The sequence below is a fragment of the Eptatretus burgeri genome, chromosome 16 (assembly GCF_056783735.1).
Source record: "Eptatretus burgeri isolate ZD-2024b chromosome 16, Ebu_testis_v1, whole genome shotgun sequence".
Classification (NCBI taxonomy): domain Eukaryota; kingdom Metazoa; phylum Chordata; class Myxini; order Myxiniformes; family Myxinidae; genus Eptatretus; species Eptatretus burgeri.
This window is the reverse complement of record NC_140976.1, coordinates 19263057-19283338: the sequence shown is the minus strand read 5'-3', so window position 1 is coordinate 19283338 and position 20282 is coordinate 19263057. Positions and strand designations below refer to the sequence as shown.

Here is a 20282-nt window from a genome sequence, read left to right as displayed (position 1 = left end):
AGAGGAAATTCTCACTAAAGAGGAAATTCAGATTAAAGAGAGAATTCAAAGTAAAGAGGAAATTCTAACTGAAGATGAAATTCTAATTATAAAGAAAATTCGAACTAAAGAGGAAATTCAGATTAAAGATGAAATTCTGATTAAAGAAGGAATTCTTACGAGAGAGGAAATTCAAACAAGGAATGAAATTCAAAGTAAAGAGAAAATTCTTACAAGTAAGGGAATTTATCCTTATGATTATATGGATTCATTTATGAGATTTAAAGAAACACAACTTCCTTCAAAAGAAAGTTTCTATAATAACCTTTATGAAGAAGAGATAAGTGATAAGGAATATAAACACGCACAAGAAATATGGAAAATATTTAAGATAAAGAACCTTGGAGAATATCATGATTTATATCTAAAAACAGATGTTTTATTGTTAGCTGATGTGTTTGAGGCTTTTAGAACACTCTGTCATAATAAAAATTGTTATGGATTAGACCCTGCCCACTATTTCACAGCTCCTGGTTTAGCTTGGAGTGCAATGTTGAAAATGACAAAACAAGATATAGATTTAATCAGTGATGTTGATATGCTTTTGATGATTGAGAAGTCCAAGAGAGGTGGAATATCACAAGTATGTTCAAAAAGATATGCTAAAGCAAATAATAAATATCTCCCAAATTATGATAGTGAAAAAGATAGTAATTATTTGATGTATTTTGATGCTAATAATTTGTATGGATGGGCAATGTCTCAATCTCTACCTTATGGTAAATTAGAGTGGGTGGAAGAAAAGGATTATGAAAAGGCTTTGATGAATATTGTTATTTCTTCTCAAGAGGAATTGAATGACGAAGAAGAAGGTTATTATTTTGAAGTTGATTTGAGGTACCCGAGTGATCTTCATAATAAGCATAAAGATCTTCCTTTTGCATGTGAGAAAGAAACTCCAAAGAAAGAATGGTTAAGTGATTATCATAAAAGTTTTAATATTAAAGGTAAATCAACAGAAAAGTTATTAACAACATTCTATGATAAAGAGGGATATGTTTTGCATCAGAGAAGCTTAAAACAGTTTTTGAGAGAAGGATTGAGAGTAGCTAAAATTCATAGAGTTTTAAAATTTAAACAAAGTCCTTGGGTGAAAAAGTATATTCAATTCAATACAGATATGAGAGCAAATACAAAAGTAAAATTTGAAGGGGACTTTTATAAATTAATGAATAATGCTGTATTTGGAAAGACTATGGAAAATGTTAGAAACAGGCAAAACATTAGATTCGCAACATCTTGGAAAGAAGCTTCGAGATTGATAAATAAACCAAGTTTTGAGAGAGAAGAGGTTTTTTCAGAGAACTTTTCTGCAATTCATATGAAAAAGGAAAGTATTGTAATGGATAAACCAATTTATATTGGAACAGCAGTTCTTGATTTATCAAAGATATTGATGTATGATTATTTGTATAATGACTTAAAGAAAGAGTATGGTGAAAATGTTTCATTGTTGTATATGGATACTGATAGTTTTATCCTAGATATAAAAACTGATGATGTTTATGAAGATATGAAGAAAAATATTGGAGTATATGATACAAGTAATTTCAGCAAGAAGAGTGAGTTATTTTCCAAAAAGAATGAAAAGGTTATTGGTAAGTTTAAGGATGAGTTGGGTGGAAAAGTAATGAGTGAGTTTATTGGATTGAGAGCAAAGGCATATGCTTATAAGTATGGTGAACAGATTGATAAGAGGTTAAAGGGAATAAAGAAATATGTAATAAAGAAATCAATAACTTTTAGAAATTATTATAATTGTTTGATGAATAAGAAAGAAGAATATAGGAAAATGAATACAATAAGAAGTTATAAACATAACATATATAGTGAAGAAGTAAATAAAAAGGCATTAGGAGCCTTTGATGATAAGAGATTTATTTTAGATAATGGAATAGATTGTGTTCCATATGGATATTGTATGATAGAGTGTATAAAATAGATTATGTTTTAACGATGGGAAGATGGGTTAGGGTTTTTTAAGGGCTACCGCCGCGTTTTTTCACAATATATAAATGGTTAAACCAAGTATTAATCAAACTAAAGAGTGGAGAAAATCTCAGTCTTGGTATATAAATGGAAAACATAATGAATGTGAAAAATATCAAATAAGTCTTATTGAAAAAATAACTAAAACAAAGGTAAATAAAACAAATAAGCGAATTAATTTAAAAACTAGTAAGTTAGAGGATGTAAAGAAAAAATGAATATCCTTGAATGGACTGAAAACTTTGATGGTTATCAATTGAACAATGAAAAAACAATTTACTATAATCTCAAAATGATATGTGGCTCAGGAGGTGGTCAGATGAGAGCATTAAGAGAAGTTTATCATTTCGTAATGGCACAAATGGGGTATCTTAAAAAATATAAAGATTCAAATGTTTTGTTTGTCAATATTTTAGATGGGGATTATTGTGCAAAGAAAATTAAACTATTGAAGGAATTTGAGAATGAACAAATCTTTATAGGTTCAATGAGTGAGCTGTTCAACCCCCAGGTGTTCAATTCAATGAGGTTCAACCTCCAGGTTAAAAGGGGAGACAAATAAATATACCTTGGGATAAAAAGGGGGTTTATTTTTAGGGAAAAAAATATAAATCGCTGAAAATCCCCCATTCATTTACATGGGGAAAAGTGGGCCAGAATCAGTATTCTTACCCTACATATATATATATATATATATATATATATATATATATATATATATATATATATATATATATATATATATATATATATATATATATATATATATATATATATATATATATATATATATATATATATATATATATATATATATATATATATATATATATATATATATATATATATATATATATATATATATATATATATATATATATATATATATATATATATATATATATATAGATATATAGATATAAGTATATCTTCTTCTTGTATGCCTGGTGTTGGCGCAGTGGTTAGGGCAGCGGCTTGGGATCCAAGAGGTCCTGAGTTCAAGCCCCGTTGGGCCACTGAATTAATACACCAGGGGGTTGACTCAGCCTGTCATCCTTCCGAGGTCGGCGAAATGAGTACCAGTATACTGGGCTGGTGTATACCCCGGTTAAAATAGGTCTACCATATCCCTGTGTGGTAAGAGGCGACCAGGGTTGTGTCAGGAAGGGCATCCGGCGTAAAACATGTGCCAAATCACGATGTGGATCATACGGATGATCCGCTGTGGCGACCCCTAACGGGAGCAGCCGAAAGAGGAAGAAGAAGAAGATCCTCTTCTTCTTCTTTCGGCTGCTCGCGTGAGGGGTCTCCACAGCGGATCATCCGTATGATCCGCATATTGATTTGGCACATGTTTTATGCCGGATGCCCTTCCTGACGCAACCCTGGCCGCCTCTTACGACACAGGGATATGGTTGTATATGTGTATATATGTATATATATATATATATATATATATATATATATATATATATGTTTATATATATATATATATATACATGTTTATATATATATATATATATATATATATATATATATATATATATATATATATATATATATATATATGTATTATGTTAACATTGAAATAAAAATGTAAAAACAATAAATACGGTGGAAGGTAAAGAAAAACACAAGAGTTTTCATTTTAAATTTATTGCAAAACAGCAAGGTGGGTGAGGGTTTACATATTACGTATTGTTTATACTGTACTCTGCTGCAAATAGAAAACACAAGACTTAGCTCAGAGATTATGGTGATGATGATGATGATGATGATGATGATGATGCTGCTGCTGCTGCTACTATATGGGTAGGGGAGAAGGGTGGTGGTTAGAAAGATGTGGATGTAGAACATATGATGGCTGTTGGATCATCGGGAGCACGATGTAGTTGCTTGCTGCATTTCCACATCGGAGGAGGGCAAAATGATCCTTAGCCACCGTCATTCAGAGCAGATTGTTCCTGCTTGGACAAGAAGGTACGAGATGGCATTCTCTTCCAAAATAATCCCGTCTCTATGGTGTTAAAAAACAGCTGCAGCATACATAAATCCCTTCACCTCAATTCATTCCATGAGCCATGGTTGAACTGGAGCCTTCAGCTCCAGGTTCCTCATGAAATCTTTGGTAAATCTACAATGATTTTTCCCATAAACCACTTCATTCCACTGCATTTTTAAAATGTTTGGTCCTCAATCCAAACATCAAACACTTTTTCCATCCTTTCAATATGAGGATCCATACATTGGAACAAATACTCTGTGCAGAGCATCAATGCTGCCAAAGCAGTCTCTTGGGCTATTGGAAGCAGTCTCCTACACTATTGGGCACAATCCTATATGGTGGGTCACCACTCCAACGCAGCTTACTTGAATGGCTCAATCATCTCAGTAAGCTGGTACTCATTTTGCCAACCTCAGAAGGATGAGAGGCTGAGTTTATCCCACCTGGTATTAATTAAACAGCCAAGCAGGATTTGAACTCAGGACCCTAGGATCCCAAGCCCACCATCCTTACCATTAAGCCAATACCAGGCACATATGAGGATCACAGAACTGGAATGAGATGTTTGCCTTTGCTGATAAGGAACCCTTGGAGAGATATTTGACTCGCGTTTACATATAGTTGATTCATTGATTATGGTAATGGTGGTCCACAGACGCCATACTTTCACGAATTGCAGATGTATCTCACAACTCAATTTCTTAGCACAATGTTATAATCTTTCTCTGCCTTTTGGTACCATTAATTTTGTCCATCGTTTTACGTGTGGGTGCCATTATTAACTTGTGTCTACTAAATCTTGTAGATCTAGTATTACAGGATCTCTATATATCATTTCCTGTTCGATGACAATTCATTTTTAGCTCACCTGTTCGAAGAACAGAGAGCTATAGCGATACCCCCGGCGTGAGCGTGAAAATGTTAAAATTTTTGGTGCAAGTTATTTTTTCCTTTCTAATGTTTTTATCTACCACACTATTTTTTATATGCCCGATATATATATATAATATATAATATATATATATATAATATATATATATATATATATATATATATATATATATATATATATATATATATATATATATATATATATATATATCGGGGCGTATTATGTGTCGTCCGTCCGTCTGTCTGTCTGTCTGTCCGTCCGTCCGTTCCTGTCCGCACTCTAACTCCCAAAGTTTTCAACTTTCACGTTTCATATTTGGTGCATAGGTACAGACTGTGGAGACGCTGTGTTGCGACATACGTTCGTTATCTAAAGTGGTTGCCATGGCAACCAGGATGCTGTTTTCCACATAGTAGCACAATTCTGTATATACCTTCTTGTTCGGGCGTATATTGTGCTCACTTGCGCTCTTGTTACTAATTACAATATACAAATACATATATTGCTTTAAAATTATTTGGATCAGACTTCACTGCAATGCTTTCTAAAAAATATTAATTATTAGACGAGTCTTTTATAAAACGATAAATGTATAAACAGGTGAGCATTGGGTGGCTTTGACACCAACTCTGGTTATATTTACTTTCGTTCCTGTATGCTGGTCTGATTACTACAATTAACAGTGCGTGAGAAACATGAAAAGGCTCGTAATGAGAGGTAATCTTATACAAAGACATAAACAATGACTCGTCTTCGCTCAAAAACTGTGAATGACGAAAACTAAATGCTGCGATAACGAAATCAGACCACAATAGTTTGCCCGCGATTGGTAGAAACCCGTGATATTGGAACACGCAATATTTGAGAATTTACTGTACATTCTGCTGATAATTTAGTTTTCACTTCTGTGCCCGAGTTACCAATTGTTCTCTTTGTCGATAAACACTTCATGTTTTGGAATGTCACTGTAGAGGAATTGCCACACGTTCTGGTGTTCCCTATTCAGCCTGAACTATGCAGTCAAATGCGTATCATGTCCCTCTGCTCTTTCAGCTACTTGCGCTTCTTGTTCTTCTTTGTGATAGACCCACTGCTGATCAGGCAAGTGCATAACCAGTCTGTAGATAGTGTGAGACTGATTATGCAACCTGTGCCCAGTCAGCCGCCAGATCGCTTCTGGTGCAGAGACGTTCCTGCAATTCAAGTAAGTGTTGATCTCATCATGCTGCAAGACTGTGGACACTTGGTCTTGCGCATCATTTAGATTGAGTTGGTCTCCAGCAAGCTCCTTGTTGGAACAATCATGGCCTTTGTACACACACTTGAAAAGGTGCTTCAAATTCTTCACAGATGCAGACTTCAACATTGATTTGGGCTCTGTACTTTCTCAGAATGTAACTGTTGTACGGTATGACCAGCCTTTTGTCAGCAACATGAACGCCAACTCGAACTGTTCCATTCTTTCTGCGTTGGTAAGAAGGGGAGCCATTAACATCTTCCAATGTTTCATCATGGAACTCTTTGGGGAAATTTTTTCTGACAAGCACCATCTTGCATGCACAAAGGCTTTTAATTCCGTGTGTCACATAGTTCATGGATCATGCAGGACTTCACCAGCTCGTACAATTCAGCGTTTTCACGAGGGTCTGGGATTTCTCCAGACCACAGTCACGTAAAACAACCTTCCCTTTCTTTTGCCGGTGTTTTGCATAAAAGGCCGTAAAAAGAAGGCAGGTTGGAATTTTTTTTTCAATTAAAGGCTTCAAATATTAATCATGAATATTTTCTTTGTTCTGCATGGGTTGTCATAAAAACGTATCTTTCTTTCTTCAAAACATACTTTTCTTTCATGATAGAAGACATGTCGTTCAGTCTTCAAATGTACATCAGAGGCCTGAATCCTCAGGCCTATAAATAGCAACATATAATTGTTTTTCATATCATTATTTATTCGAGGCCATTTCGTTTGCAAATCACGCAATTTGTAGGACCTTGCTATCCAGGAGGCCTTGCAATCCACAGCAGACTGTTTACGGCAGAGTGAGTTTTACGGCAAACAATTTCACGACACTCAGTCGATGCATGCGTAAATGGCATTCAACAGATTGTGGTGTATTGTGGGTGCATTGTTTTTATGTTATATTTTAATTCGGCTGCAAGCATTGCATTGCTTGGAAGCCATCTTGTTCTTGTTAAGATTTAATTATTATTCTACTTTTTTTTTTGTTCTGGTACCAGTGCAATACCCAAGAGAAAATGTCACTTCCTCCCATTATAGAATTATTGTAATTGCTTCAGCAATTATTTTGCTCAGCTCTCTGGCAAAGTTGAGACACAGAAGAAGTACAATTCGACGGTTTTCGCTATCTTCTGATTTGGTACTTTAACGATGTATTCTGGCATCTTCATGAGTCTTATTAGTCTGAAAATGCTCGAGAAGAAAGACAATGGCTTTTAAAGGATTATGACCACTCTATAGTAGCTTTTCAGCATATTTTGAACACATTTTTTTGGGTGGCCATCTTTTTCCTGTGCCATTCTGACATATGGAGTACTACCTTGCTCCAAGATAGACACCCTAACAATGTGGATAAATGGTAGTTGCAATAGTTACAATAAGCTGCATCAGTCAAATGATGAAGGCACGCATAATAAGAAATTATTTGACGTCAGAAGTGGTAACGCTGATTGTATTTGCAACACCCATCAAAAGCAGCAATGCGAATGGAATCTGGCAGTTACCTTCAGAGAATTAATGGAGCGAATGTAATCCCACAGGTGAGTCATTTCCTTCCGCAAGTGTTTCCACGTCTCAAAGATTTTCCTTGCAAGACTGGAGCTTTCCATGCCCGCTTCCATTGTTCCTGGGCGCAAGTTGTCCTGTTCATCCGGCAGGCAAACGCAGAGTAGTTGGCACATCAAAAGCTTTTGGTAAGGAACTGATCATATTTAACCCAAAATATCCAATGGCACTTTTATGATGCAAACCGAAAAAACAGAATGAAAAGTGTACATCAGATTAAAATACACAATTTGTCTGTCTGTCTCCCTGTCTGTAGCCAATGCATTCGGTCATTACTTATCTGATGTCAACCAAACTTGCCAGTGGGACTAAGGGGCATAAGCCAAAGGTTTTTAGCTACTTGGTTTCCCTCCTCCCTAAATAGTGGTTCTGAAGGTGGGGTAGACAAATTCTCAATGTGAAATATGTATCGTGTAATGCTGCTCCCAGTGATGGTGGGAGGAGGGTGTTACGAGTGACACTTCAAACTCCTTAACTGGATAATGAGTAAGAGACTTTTGTCTTAATGTCACACTTGCTTAGCCTATGTTACTTTAGACTTGATGGCAAAAAAAATCCCAAGGAATTGCCATGTTTTATTACTTTTTCCCACTTTGGGAAAAATACAATGTTAAGGTGTATATATATAGCAGTTTGAGTGGCATTCAACATTATCAGGGCATTCTTTTTCCAAGGCTGCTTCTCATGACAAAAGGAAAACAACAACAACAACACCAACAATTCGAAGGGCACTCGCGAGAGCGTATACCTCAGTCACGCAATGCCTCATCCAGTAGAACATATTGGGCCCAATAAATTTTTGAGATATCATGCTATATATCATTTTTGGCTCCATCCCTCATTGGTGAAGAATCACTTTAGAAATTAAAAAAAATATCGTACCCGAATCTGGATTTGAATCTTCACTAAAATCGAACCAATTCTTCTTTGCCACATACCCAACCTCGGCACGAAGTTTCGTCTGGATCCGTCCGCAACTTTTTGAGATATCATGCCATATATTGTTTTCGGCCCCATCCCTCAATGGTGAAGAATCACAGAAAACATTCCTTCCAGTCGTCTGATCCGGATCTTCACCAAAATCTAATCAGTTCGTCCTTGTCACACATCCAACTTGCCCACCAAGTGTCATTCGAATCCGTCCACGACCTTTTGAGATATCCTTGCCACGAACAAACAAACAAACAAACAAACAAACAAACAGCTCGGTGAAAACATAACCTCCTTCCACCCTCGGCAGTGGAGGTAATAATTGGCAATAACATTAAGGATAATAACCTGACCACCCAACTTCTCCAGCCCTCTCCTCCCCTCCAATCCATCCATACGGAGCAGATGTTTATAGTGAACATAAATTCGCTGTTCACCTTCACCCATACTCATCATCTTTTCTACCCTCATTAACCCTTTCTTTCATTAGCAGGTTATTGTGTCTCTTCCTTCTTTCCATTGTTTCCCATTTCTGTTTCATCCGTTTTTTTTCCTTCCTCCTCTTGCTGTGTTTGATCTTGTATCCAGCTTGTTCACTCCCTGTATCCTCCTCCCCCTCCCTTTATCACATTCTTCTTCATATCCATTCTTCCTCCCACTGTCCATCTGTTATGTCTCTCTACCCTGTTTCGTGGTGTACGTATTTCTCTCCTTTCCACCATGTTCTTCTTTTTCTATTATGTTCTGGTCCGTTATGTGCTTTTGCTCACCACGAGCCTCGACTTTGTACACAACAAAAAGGGCAAATTTGTAAAACGCTAAAACAAAGCAACTTCTCCAGCATTTTGATATTGGACAAGTATATATACCTAATAATGAGATCGAGATTCACAATGCATGCTGCCGCATTGTCAACATGTTGTAAAAAGGGTTAAAAGGTGTAATTTCACTGAAACATTCAAGAGAAGATTTACATTCTTCGCAATATATTATATAACCCCGATTAAGTCAAACAGAATGGCAAAAGTTGTCATCCATCGAGGAATAAACAATCAAGTGTTGTTAACGGGGTTACAGTGCAACATGTTCTTTTTCTGTTGATGACAGCGCACAACAATGCAAATTTTAACGAGTCTTCAAACAAAACGGTTCATTTGTGACGTTTTCTTTCAAAATAATCACAAACCCGCAGGACCGGCCGACACCGGATGTCATTGCAAACACACATGCACCAAACCGAAGTGCAAATGTCAGTTTCTACACCTGAGATAATGGGAGAAATGATGACACACAGAACATTCCAGAAATTAGAACGGCACTAGGTAGAGCGCGGATCTCCAGCAGGCTGAACGGTTTATGTTTTGCATCCCATCGATCGGCTGGATCTGCACCTGGACCTTAACCAAAATCGAATCGGCTTGTTCTTGCCACCCAACCAACTCATCCACCAAGTTTTGTCAGAATCTGCCCACAACTTTTTTAAACATCATGCTGCATGTCCTTTTTGGCCATATTTCTCAATGGTGAAGAATCAATCCAGAAATAAAATTAAAAAACTATTGGATCTGGATCTTCACCAAAATCTAATCAGTTTGTCCTTGTCACACACCCAACCTGTCCACTAAGTTTCGATGGAATCCACCCACAACTTTTGGACATATCATGCTATATATCGTTTTTTGGTCCCTATCTCTCAATGGTGAAGAATCACTTAAAAAAATTCTCGGATTCTGACCTTCACCAAAAATGAACCAATTTGTCCTCGTCATACACCCAAACTCTTCACTAAATGTTGTCAAAGTCCGTCCACAATTTTTGAGACATCCTGTTCACAGACAAACAGACAGGGTGAAACATAACCTTTGTCCACCTTCGGTGGCAGAGGTAATAACCATGGGTTTTTAAAAGGCTAATCAAAGCTAGTAATCCGTTCATTTTTATATTTTGCAAAAGTGTTTTGCTCACCTTCCTACCTAACTTTGAGCTATTAAAGTTTACATAAACTTTGATTTTTCATTTTAGGTTTATCAACACCCTGTCTATCAGCAACTTTATCCACTCATGCTAATTTTATTTCTATGTACATCCCTGGTCCATCTGCCAACCTCGGTGTACATATATTTGTGTGTATGCAATATATGTATGCAGGTATGTGTGTACAGCTTTAGGAATTATGAGTATATATATATATATATATATATATATATATATATATATATATATATATATATATGTATATATATATATATATATATATGTATATATATATATATATATATATATATATATATATATATATATATATATATATACATATATACATATATATATATGTATATATATATATATATATATATATATATATATATATATATGCCTGGTGTTGGCTTAGTGGTTAGGGTGGAGGCTTGGGATCCCAGGGTCCTGAGTTCAAGCCCCATTGGCTGCTGAATTAACACCAGGGGGTTGACTCAGCCTGTCATCCTTCCGAGGTCAGCGAAATGAGTACCAGTGTACTGGTCCCGGTGTATGTCCCGGTTAGAATAGGTGTACCATATCCCTGTGCGTCGTAAGAGGCGACCAGGGTTGGCGGCAGGAAGGGCATCCGGCCATAAAACATTGCCTCATGAAAAAGCCAAACCCCTGCACAGCACGGAAAAATGGCTGTAAAAACGGTCGTGTGTATATATATATATATATATATATATATATATATATATATATATATATATATATATATATATATATATATATATATATATATATATATATATATACATACATACACAATTCAACCAAAGAAGCACACTGACTCGACACAATGCTGACGTCATGCACATTATGCCAACTCATCACCTCCAAACTGGTGATGTGTTGGCATAATATGCATGATGTCAGCGTCGTGTCCTTTTGTCACGTCATGTCCTTGAGTCAGTGTGCTTCTTTGGTTGAATTTGATATATCTGGCTGCAAACCTCTTGACTAGTGATCAGCAGGGCAGAGACAATGTGCTCACATGGCAGGTGACACCTGTTGCTGGCAGGTCGTGCAAAAGGCGCTGCGATGGGACTCGATTTTGTGCCCTGCTGTCTCGTCAAGTTAGGGGGTTTGATTCAAAAATATATGCGTGCATGCATTGTTGTTGGTTGTTACCTCCATATGCGGGTTTCAGATGGTGGAATGGAGCCTTCCCAGGTCTCCACTTCCATGTTTGCGTGAACATATATGTGTGTGCACGTGCACACATGTATATATGTGTGTAAGCATGTGTGCATCCAAGTTGCTGTTGTGTTGCGTGCTATCTCCATGCGTGAGTGGGTTTCAGGAGATGGAACCTGGTAGGAGACCGACCAGGTCACAAAGTATCCAAGTGTGTGTGTGTGTGTGTGTCTCTGGAGTGTCTGTATTTGCTCCATCTCTCAATGGTGAAGGGTGGGTATATACAGATAATGATATTGCATTGGAAAACAATAATGAATCGGAACACAATAATGATTATGATGAGGCTTATTGACATAATGTTTGTTTTGTTAAAAAAAAATCAAATCCATGTTCCGTTTCTTTTTATTTACTTATTACTGGTGAAGCAAACAATCAGTTTTATGAAACCAACCTCCTTCAAAGTTACCTTGTGGGGATGTTGCCATCCAAGTGGAATGTCCTCAGCAATGATCTTGTTGAGATTTTCATGTGCGAACTCTTTTTCTATCATCATATGATCAACCCGCTTCTGCCTCCAAACATCCTCCACATTGTAGCCTGGTGTGAACATCTGCATGTTGGAGAAGTCTGCAGGCGAAAATGGATACATATATAAATATATTTTTTATTATTGAAGTTTTCCTTTGGCCTAATGGCAGATTAGTGCAGGGAACAAAATGCAATCCACTTAAATCTGATACCGTTGGCCATTCCAGCAAAGCGTGAAAAAAACCCCATTTTAAAATAGGAACAAGGATAAAGAGCAAAAAAAAAATGAATCCCAATCCATCAGATTTTGACGATTACCTACCGGATGATAAGACATGGCAGACAACATTTGCCATTAAACTTTTCCTTTTCATCCCCCCGCTTCCCCGCTTCCCCCTCAGCTCATGTATGTGTTTAGAAACACAACCTGCAACTCCCTGGAAAAATGTACAGAAAAGAATGCGTGGCACGTTTCTGCCAACACCTTACACTATCCAAGCAAAAGTGAAGGGACACAGGATTGTATTGACAATGCGAGACCGGCCTCAGCATGCGACCATTTTACAGCAGATTCAATTGCTGGTCTCACTGGTGTACGCCAGTGTCGATCTGCATTGGCAGACAGGTAGAACGATGGATGACATTGAAAGGATGTTGATTGCTCATTTGCTTCGACGAAGAGTTTACGCCTGAAACCTCGGCTTCCCCTTGCTTCCCACCCGATCACTGTCGTGTTACTTTGATCCAATGTGTCTATTTTTATCTTGGAGGGCCTACGTGTCCCCCCTTTCATCACAACCAGGACCCATCGCTCTAATATCTGCTTCCGGTTTTTCAAAGGTTACGTGGTGCTTCCTCACACTGTTCATCCCTCTTGTTATGTCAGATTGTGCGGTCATTGTTGTCACGCTAAAAAAGAGAGCGCATAGGTGGAGCGAGCAAGGTAGAACATGGTTGAGATGAGAAGATTGTGCGAGGAGGGGTATTGATAAGGTGGGGGTAGTTGGATAATGGAGAGAGATGGCCGAGGACAGAGGGAAGTGGAGGAGTATCGTGGTCAAGGGAGGGCAGAAGATTGGTACCAATGCACCTCACCCCTTATAAAGGGAAGATAAGGAGAAGAGTTGTCGTGTCCATAATTTGGATTGTAATCACATCTCATAGATCCTGATGTATCAGACTTGGGATAATGGGTGTTGGACTTCTTGCTCCACGAAACCCGTTTTCACATCTTAAGAGCCGTTTGTTGCACCCAAACTATGCGATGCCATTGAAAGACCACAATGATGAAAGGCCATTTTTCATCCGATCTGAGGTTTTCCACAACTTCCACGAATTGATGAACTATACTGGTGCTCACCTGATATCCTAATGAATGAATTCCCAAACTATTTTGTCATGTGAATTGACATTTGATGTGACGATGGAGTTGTATCAAACTGTCTAACAATCTGTAACAGGTTTTTCTTCCCTCTTGGGGACATTTTCGATGGTCTTCCAGATCAGAGGTCAAAGCCAACATTTTCTTGTCCTCTTCAAGTTTGTGACAGCATTCTCCATGATTGGTTTGAGGAGGAGTGGATGATTGGAATTGTGCTAATGAAACCGATCTCTGATGTCTGCTTATCATTCCTGATGGGAAACTTCGTTAACACCTTCCACTGGAATAAGATGCTCCAAAATGAACAATGACACAGCGAGCTCCCTGACTATTTTTTACTGCCTTTTGATGATACAAGTATACAAATCTGATGTTGTATCTGAAAGAAATTCTCAGAACTGGAAAGGTGTGTTCCATGACCTTCAGTAGGATCGTGCATTTAAGTCACGAGAGGCCAAGCCACTGGTGGTTCACATTTTTTCATACCGATGAACATTGTGAACATTACCAGATTATAGGATCATAACTGTGATATATTAAAAAAACGAATTACTCAAAATATAGAACAATGCAGATATAACTCGAAGGGCACTCGGAAGAGCCCATACCTCCGCGCCGTAATGCCTGATCCACGAGGAAATACCAGGCCCATTGCATTTTTGAAATATCTTGCTATATAATCGTTTTTGGCCCGATCTCTCAATGGTGAAGAATCACTTTATCGAACCTTGCCACACACACAAGCAGTCCACCAAGTTTGGGCCGAATCCGTCCACAACTTTTTGAGATATCGTGCTATATCTTTAGCACTATCTCTCAATGGTGCTAAATTTAATTTAGTTTAGTCAATAAAGTTTAGCCCTATCTCTCAATGGTGAAGAATCACTTTAAAAATTCGATGATCCGGATCCGGACCCGGATCTTCATCAAAATTTAATCATTCCCTCTTTGTCACACACCAAAACTGTCCATCAAATTTCATCCGGATCCGTCCACAACTTTTTGAGGTATCCTGTACACAGACAGACAAACAGACAGAGAGGGGTGAAAACATAACCTCCTTCACCTTTGGTGGCAGAGGTAACGAGAAGGGCACTCAGTGGAGTGCATACCTCCACCACGTAATGCCTGATCCATGAGCACATATCTGGCCCAATACATTTTTGAAAAATCATGCTATACAGTACTCTATGCCTCTGTTAACAAAGTCACCGGAAGCATTATGTTTTCGGGTTGTCCGTCCGTCCGTACGTACTTATGTATGTATGTATGTATGTATGTGTGTTCATCCGTGTTAAATCTCATTATCGCGATATCTGACGAACAGTGTAGTGGAGTTTGTTCAATCTTGGTACGAATATGCATAATGATGAACTCATTGGATTTTTGGGGTCAATAGGTCGAAAGTCAAGGGTCAGAGGTCATGTTAGGTTAAAATTATGTCACCGTGCTAACTTGTGAAACAGTGATAGGATTTTGACCAATTTGGCGTAAGTATACAGTATGATGCAAAGATGAACTGATTAGTAGGTGGCGTCAAAGGTCAAAGGTCAGAATCCGTGATAGGTTTTCTTTCCCGGGATAACTTGAGAACAGCTGAAGGGTTCCTCGTCAAACTTTGTACAAGTATGCATCATGATGCAAAGATAAATTGATTAGATTATGGGGTCAATAGTTCAAAGATCAAAGGTCATGTCAGGTAAAAATGGGATATTTGAGAAGAGCTGAAGGGATTTAAATCAAACATGTTACAAGTATGCCTGGTGTTGGCTTAATGGTTAGGATGGTAGGCTTGGGATCTCAGGATCCTGAGTTCAAATCCCCCTTGGCTGTTGAATACCAGGTGGGGATGACTGGCTGTCATCCTTCTGAGGTTGGCAAAATGAGTGCCAGCTTGCTGGTATTCTGTATTGGAGTGGTGACCCGTCCAGGATTGTGCCCAATAGCCCAGGAGACTGCTTTGGCAGCACCAACGCTCTCTACAGAGTATGTTCCTGATGGATGGATGGATCTAACTTGTTATACAGAAGTTAGAGCTTTGTTCCCACACACCCTCCCTTCTTGCAAAATGATCTTTACCTGACAATTCGTGAGATCTTATCAATTCGTTGGTTCCTCGAAATGTGAACGAGACTGCTTCCAATGTCCCGGCCTGTGACTCCGAGGAAGAGACGTAGCAGTCTGCAACGGTGCCGGTCTTGTCGAAAATCTGCGGATATCCACGAGCCATGGTTAAAAATTACTCTTTCAACTTTCCATTTCCCTGGTAAATAGTTACGTGACTTTTCGTAAATCAGAAAACAGAGTGGCAAATTATATCACGTCAGCCGTTTCTTGCACAGAGAAGCAGCAGCTTTTGCTTCACAAGGAAACAAGGTAGTGCGGAGTCAACAAAGTTACTTTTCATGACATATTGTGAAAGGGTAAGGGACCATAATGGCATGCGGCAGGTACAAGCGGTGGCCGCTTCCCTGATCATGTTTTTAGGCAGGTAACCAACATGGCTGCCCTTCCCAACCGACTCAACGGACATGTGCACAACAACGTGTCCCGGTTGCACCGTGAATATCCCTGTGAACGGGGAATTGGAGACACCGGCTTTCCATACAAATAGCAGGGATACGGCAAGCCTTACTTTTCACATGGATTTTCCTTTGTTCAAACAAAGTGCAATAATATTCCCAAATGTGGATGGAGACGGAGGCTTTAGATCCGCTTGTTCACTCATGCTGCGAACCGGATGACCCTCACCATTGCAGCTCCTATTTAATAACACACCTAGCTTGTGATGTTAAACATCATGTGACTAATTAGAATTCAAAAACCACTTAAAAAAAAAAGGAATGGAACAGATTCTGCAACTATACCGTATGACCTTTAAAGTTGAACTGAGAACTACGGTCTTCCTTTCGAATCAAAGGCCGGTGTAACCAAGCTAATAACCAACGCACGGATATCTTTTAATCATCGTTACAAATGAAATTTAAGGCTAAACGATGAAACAATTGGCCACAATATCATCACGGCACAAGATTCAGGGAACGCATTTGGCCAAGATTCGAGCACAAAACCCCCAGGCTTCAAGTCAGCCTCCCGTGAAACTGCGCCACACACGAACGCCCACACGTGAATGGAACAGTTGGGTTAGCCATGGTGTGATTAACAACAATACGCCTTGGCTTAGCCCGCGATGCACTGAACCATTAAAAAAGGAGCTCATCATTTTCTGCAGTGGTCTCGACCGTTCGGCCTTTTTGGCAGGGGAAGCTCGCGTTGGCAGATTAGCTGGAGTCTTCTCCGCATGCTGCTGTGAGCTGCAAAGGCCAGAGCTTGTTGCTCTTGTGGGAGGAGTCGATTCCAGTTGTTGTTTCGGAGCCTCGAGGTGTCCTCGTTGCAATATGTCCCACGTTGCCACCCACCTGCCGGATGGCAGGTGAGATCGACGGAGAAGGAAGGCGGCCGATTCGAGCGAGTTTTGGAGGTTGACAATAAATAATATGCCTGGTGTTGGCTTTATGGTTAGGTTGGCGGGCTTTGGATCCGAGGGTCCTGAATTCAAATCCTGCTCAGCTGTTGAATTAATACCAGGTGGGGTTGACTCGGCCTACCATTCTTCTGAGCTTGGCAAAATGAGTGCCAGCATGCTGGTATCCTGTGTCGGAGTGGCGACCCGTCCAGGACCCATCCAAGGAGACTGCTTAAGCAGCACCAACGCTCTGCACAGAGTATGCCCCCCCCCAATAAAGAAATAATAATAATGGTAAAATAAAAACCAATGAAGTTGAAACCACATTCATCACACTTATTAAACAAGAGGTATTTTGATAAACCTCAAACAGCAGTTTCGAACAAAGTGAACCGCTAAACCGAATTATCCAAATTATGCCTGGAGAACGTTTTTATCCTGTGACGTGCGCACACAACCACAAAACACTCCGATGCTTCCACCACCAAAGGTAACAGATGACGTCTATCAGCTGTCAACCGATCGGTACGATTCTCCATGGCTACATACGAATATGCATAATGATAACCCAAAACTGTCCTCCGCAGACAACGTCAGCGCATAAAGCCTGATTTTTTGGAGGTTTATACACCCGTCGGACTCTTTTTTTCATCACGGCTAAAGGTCGCTCTGACTCGAGATAGCAGTCACGTGACTGCTTTTATTCATGCAACCGACACACCGGCAGTGCACGAGGCCTCGAGATGCCTGTATTTTACACCCATCAACAAGAACGTAAGATATTATACCTGCTGACCACCTCCTCTCTTAATCAATGATGAGGTCATAATTATTCTGCGTCACAAATTCGGTGCAACCAGTCAAATCCGGTCCGCAAGTGCAACTATGGCTCAAAAAGGTTGATGCTTCGTTTCGGACTTTTGGGCTTTTTTTGGAACATAATTATTTTATTTTTTTTTGGCCAAACTTTTTTACTTCGACAGAATCAAATATTGTACAGGTAAGGGTGGTTCTAGAAGAAATTTACACTTTTAAGCATCTTGCCTATATATTGTGCACAGCTATAATAGACATTTCCGCCTGATAGTCCTCGTGTGGACAATTGGCAATATCTGTATGTTTGGAAACAGGATGCAGTGGAGAGTTAATATTTTGCATACTCTCTCAGCTATCACCGAAAGTGCAACTTGAAACAAGAACTGCCATCGTCGTAAGTGACATGAATGACGAGGACATTAAGAGAAAAATGGACAAATCAAGATAGTACTTGAGATTTTAGTCGGTGGTTACATCATACAAGAGCTCAGACAGAAACACTAAGTGAGTAAACCTACCTAGACCTTTTTCACAAGTCGTATATGCAACGGCTGACTAAAGTGCAAAACACAATGACTTGCATGGGTGGTGACGATCTACAGTACTTATGAGCGTTTCGGTAACAACTAGCTGAGAACACTACTCCCTGTAACGATACAATGCTGCCAATGATACCAGTGCCTGACACGGCATACTATGTAATAGTTATAAAATGAAATGTACACAAAACTTAAACGTAGGAGAAGATCATTCAGTTCATCAAACCTGTGCCACATCCAACACCCCATGAACTTACCTTGTGAGTTAGTTCGTTAGTTAAAGTTCCTTCAATCCCCGTTTTGGGACAATGAGCAGCCTATGAACTTAACCTATCAATTTATTAAAAACCTAATTTAATCAATAACTTAGTTCTGCTGACATTCTCCTCCTTCAGGCTGTGACAACATCGTTCATCGAAGGAAGACGAGTTGCCTACGAGCTATTGTCCGCCCATTGTCCAAGTTCACGATTCCTCACCTGACTATAAACTGTTATATTGCTGATTAGCGGGCACGGCGCATCCATTGGAAGGGATGTTAAGCCGGTTGTCCCATGTGCATTCATGCAGTGAGAGTTAAAGATCCCCGTGATAATTTTTTGAAAACAGCAGATCATTGTGTGCCACGAGCACAGTAGAAATTCTAAATTCCTGCCACACCGAAAGAGCATAGTAACGCCATCAGAAATGATACAACTCGCATCCAGGTCCTGGACGCGTGAGACAATTCAAATACCTCTGATGAATGTGCACATCTATTTTTTTTTCATGAGTATGAGGGGAGTTTTGCCAAGGAACTGGCACACAATGGCCTCCTCTTCTCTGAAGACAACAAAGGATACTTAACACACAGACGGGACGATGATCGGCTTGATATTCCCATTCATGTGACATGTCTGACAACGACGACGCAGCAATATACATTTCAGCAACGATAAAGCGGAGAAAGGAATAAAAATAAATAAATAACTTCAAAAATGTACACCCGCAGGTACAAATCAGAATTCACACACTCCACATCGAAATACCTGCAACGTCCAGGTTCCTTCTGGACGTTCACCCCACATCTGGACAGACAAAAAGCTCCAGTCCTTGAGGCCTTCTGTGCTGTTGTCGAGGAAGCGCGGTGCCAGCAGCTCAGAAATGGTTCCAAATGGAGATATCAAAGTCACTCCAATGTTTCCACGGCAGCTCGAGCTGAGTGTGATAGCAACCTGGGCAAACGACGTTGCATCACCGAACAAAATAGAAAACTACATCATCGGAAGATTGTTACGGGTCAAAAGGAAGGATACCTCAACTGCAGGTGAGGTGCAGGGGCAATTACTTACTCGAGTCACCGACAATTACGTTCGTCAATTTATGCCTTCACCCACGGAGGCTCAACCAGTGAGACCGACGGAGGAGCCTCCGCTTCATCGATTTGTTCATGCGGTCATTTTTTTTTTGTTGATCCACAATAGATCAGGTTGCCCACTAGATCCTCATTCAATCGATCACGTTCTGTTAGACGTGAACGACTGGAACCTCGTTGCCAGAAAACTAAGGTCGTGGGTAAAAACTGAGCAGTTTGCAAAAGAGCATAGAATTGAAAGCACCGTGGAGTTACAGGAGCCGCAAGAAGTGGTGAAATGACCGATGAGATGGCGATAAGTGCGGGGCTTCTAAAACAAAAGGAGGAGGCGTTAAAATTCACCTCGAAGGATGCGAGATAATCAACTGAGATGAAAAAC

General features: G+C 39.4%; 1 protein-coding gene across 2 annotated transcripts in view; it reads right to left on the bottom strand.

Annotated features, from left to right (window-relative positions):
- Nucleotides 1–3668: 3668 nt before the first annotated feature.
- LOC147010638 (PC3-like endoprotease variant B) overlaps nucleotides 3669–20282 on the bottom strand; it is a 278472-nt gene continuing 261858 nt past the window's right edge. Inside the window, exons 17-21 of one of the 2 annotated variants that reach the window (XM_085859874.1) lie at nucleotides 19578–19763; nucleotides 15809–15938; nucleotides 12287–12447; nucleotides 7668–7805; nucleotides 3669–3995 (exon numbers count right to left, since the gene is read on the bottom strand). In XM_085859874.1, coding sequence (XP_085716000.1) covers nucleotides 3963–3995; nucleotides 7668–7805; nucleotides 12287–12447; nucleotides 15809–15938; nucleotides 19578–19763 — 648 coding nt within the window. In that variant the 3' untranslated portion in view covers nucleotides 3669–3962. The remainder of the gene's footprint in view (nucleotides 3996–7667; nucleotides 7806–12286; nucleotides 12448–15808; nucleotides 15939–19577; nucleotides 19764–20282) is intronic. The other variant, XM_085859875.1, reaches the window with a different exon arrangement.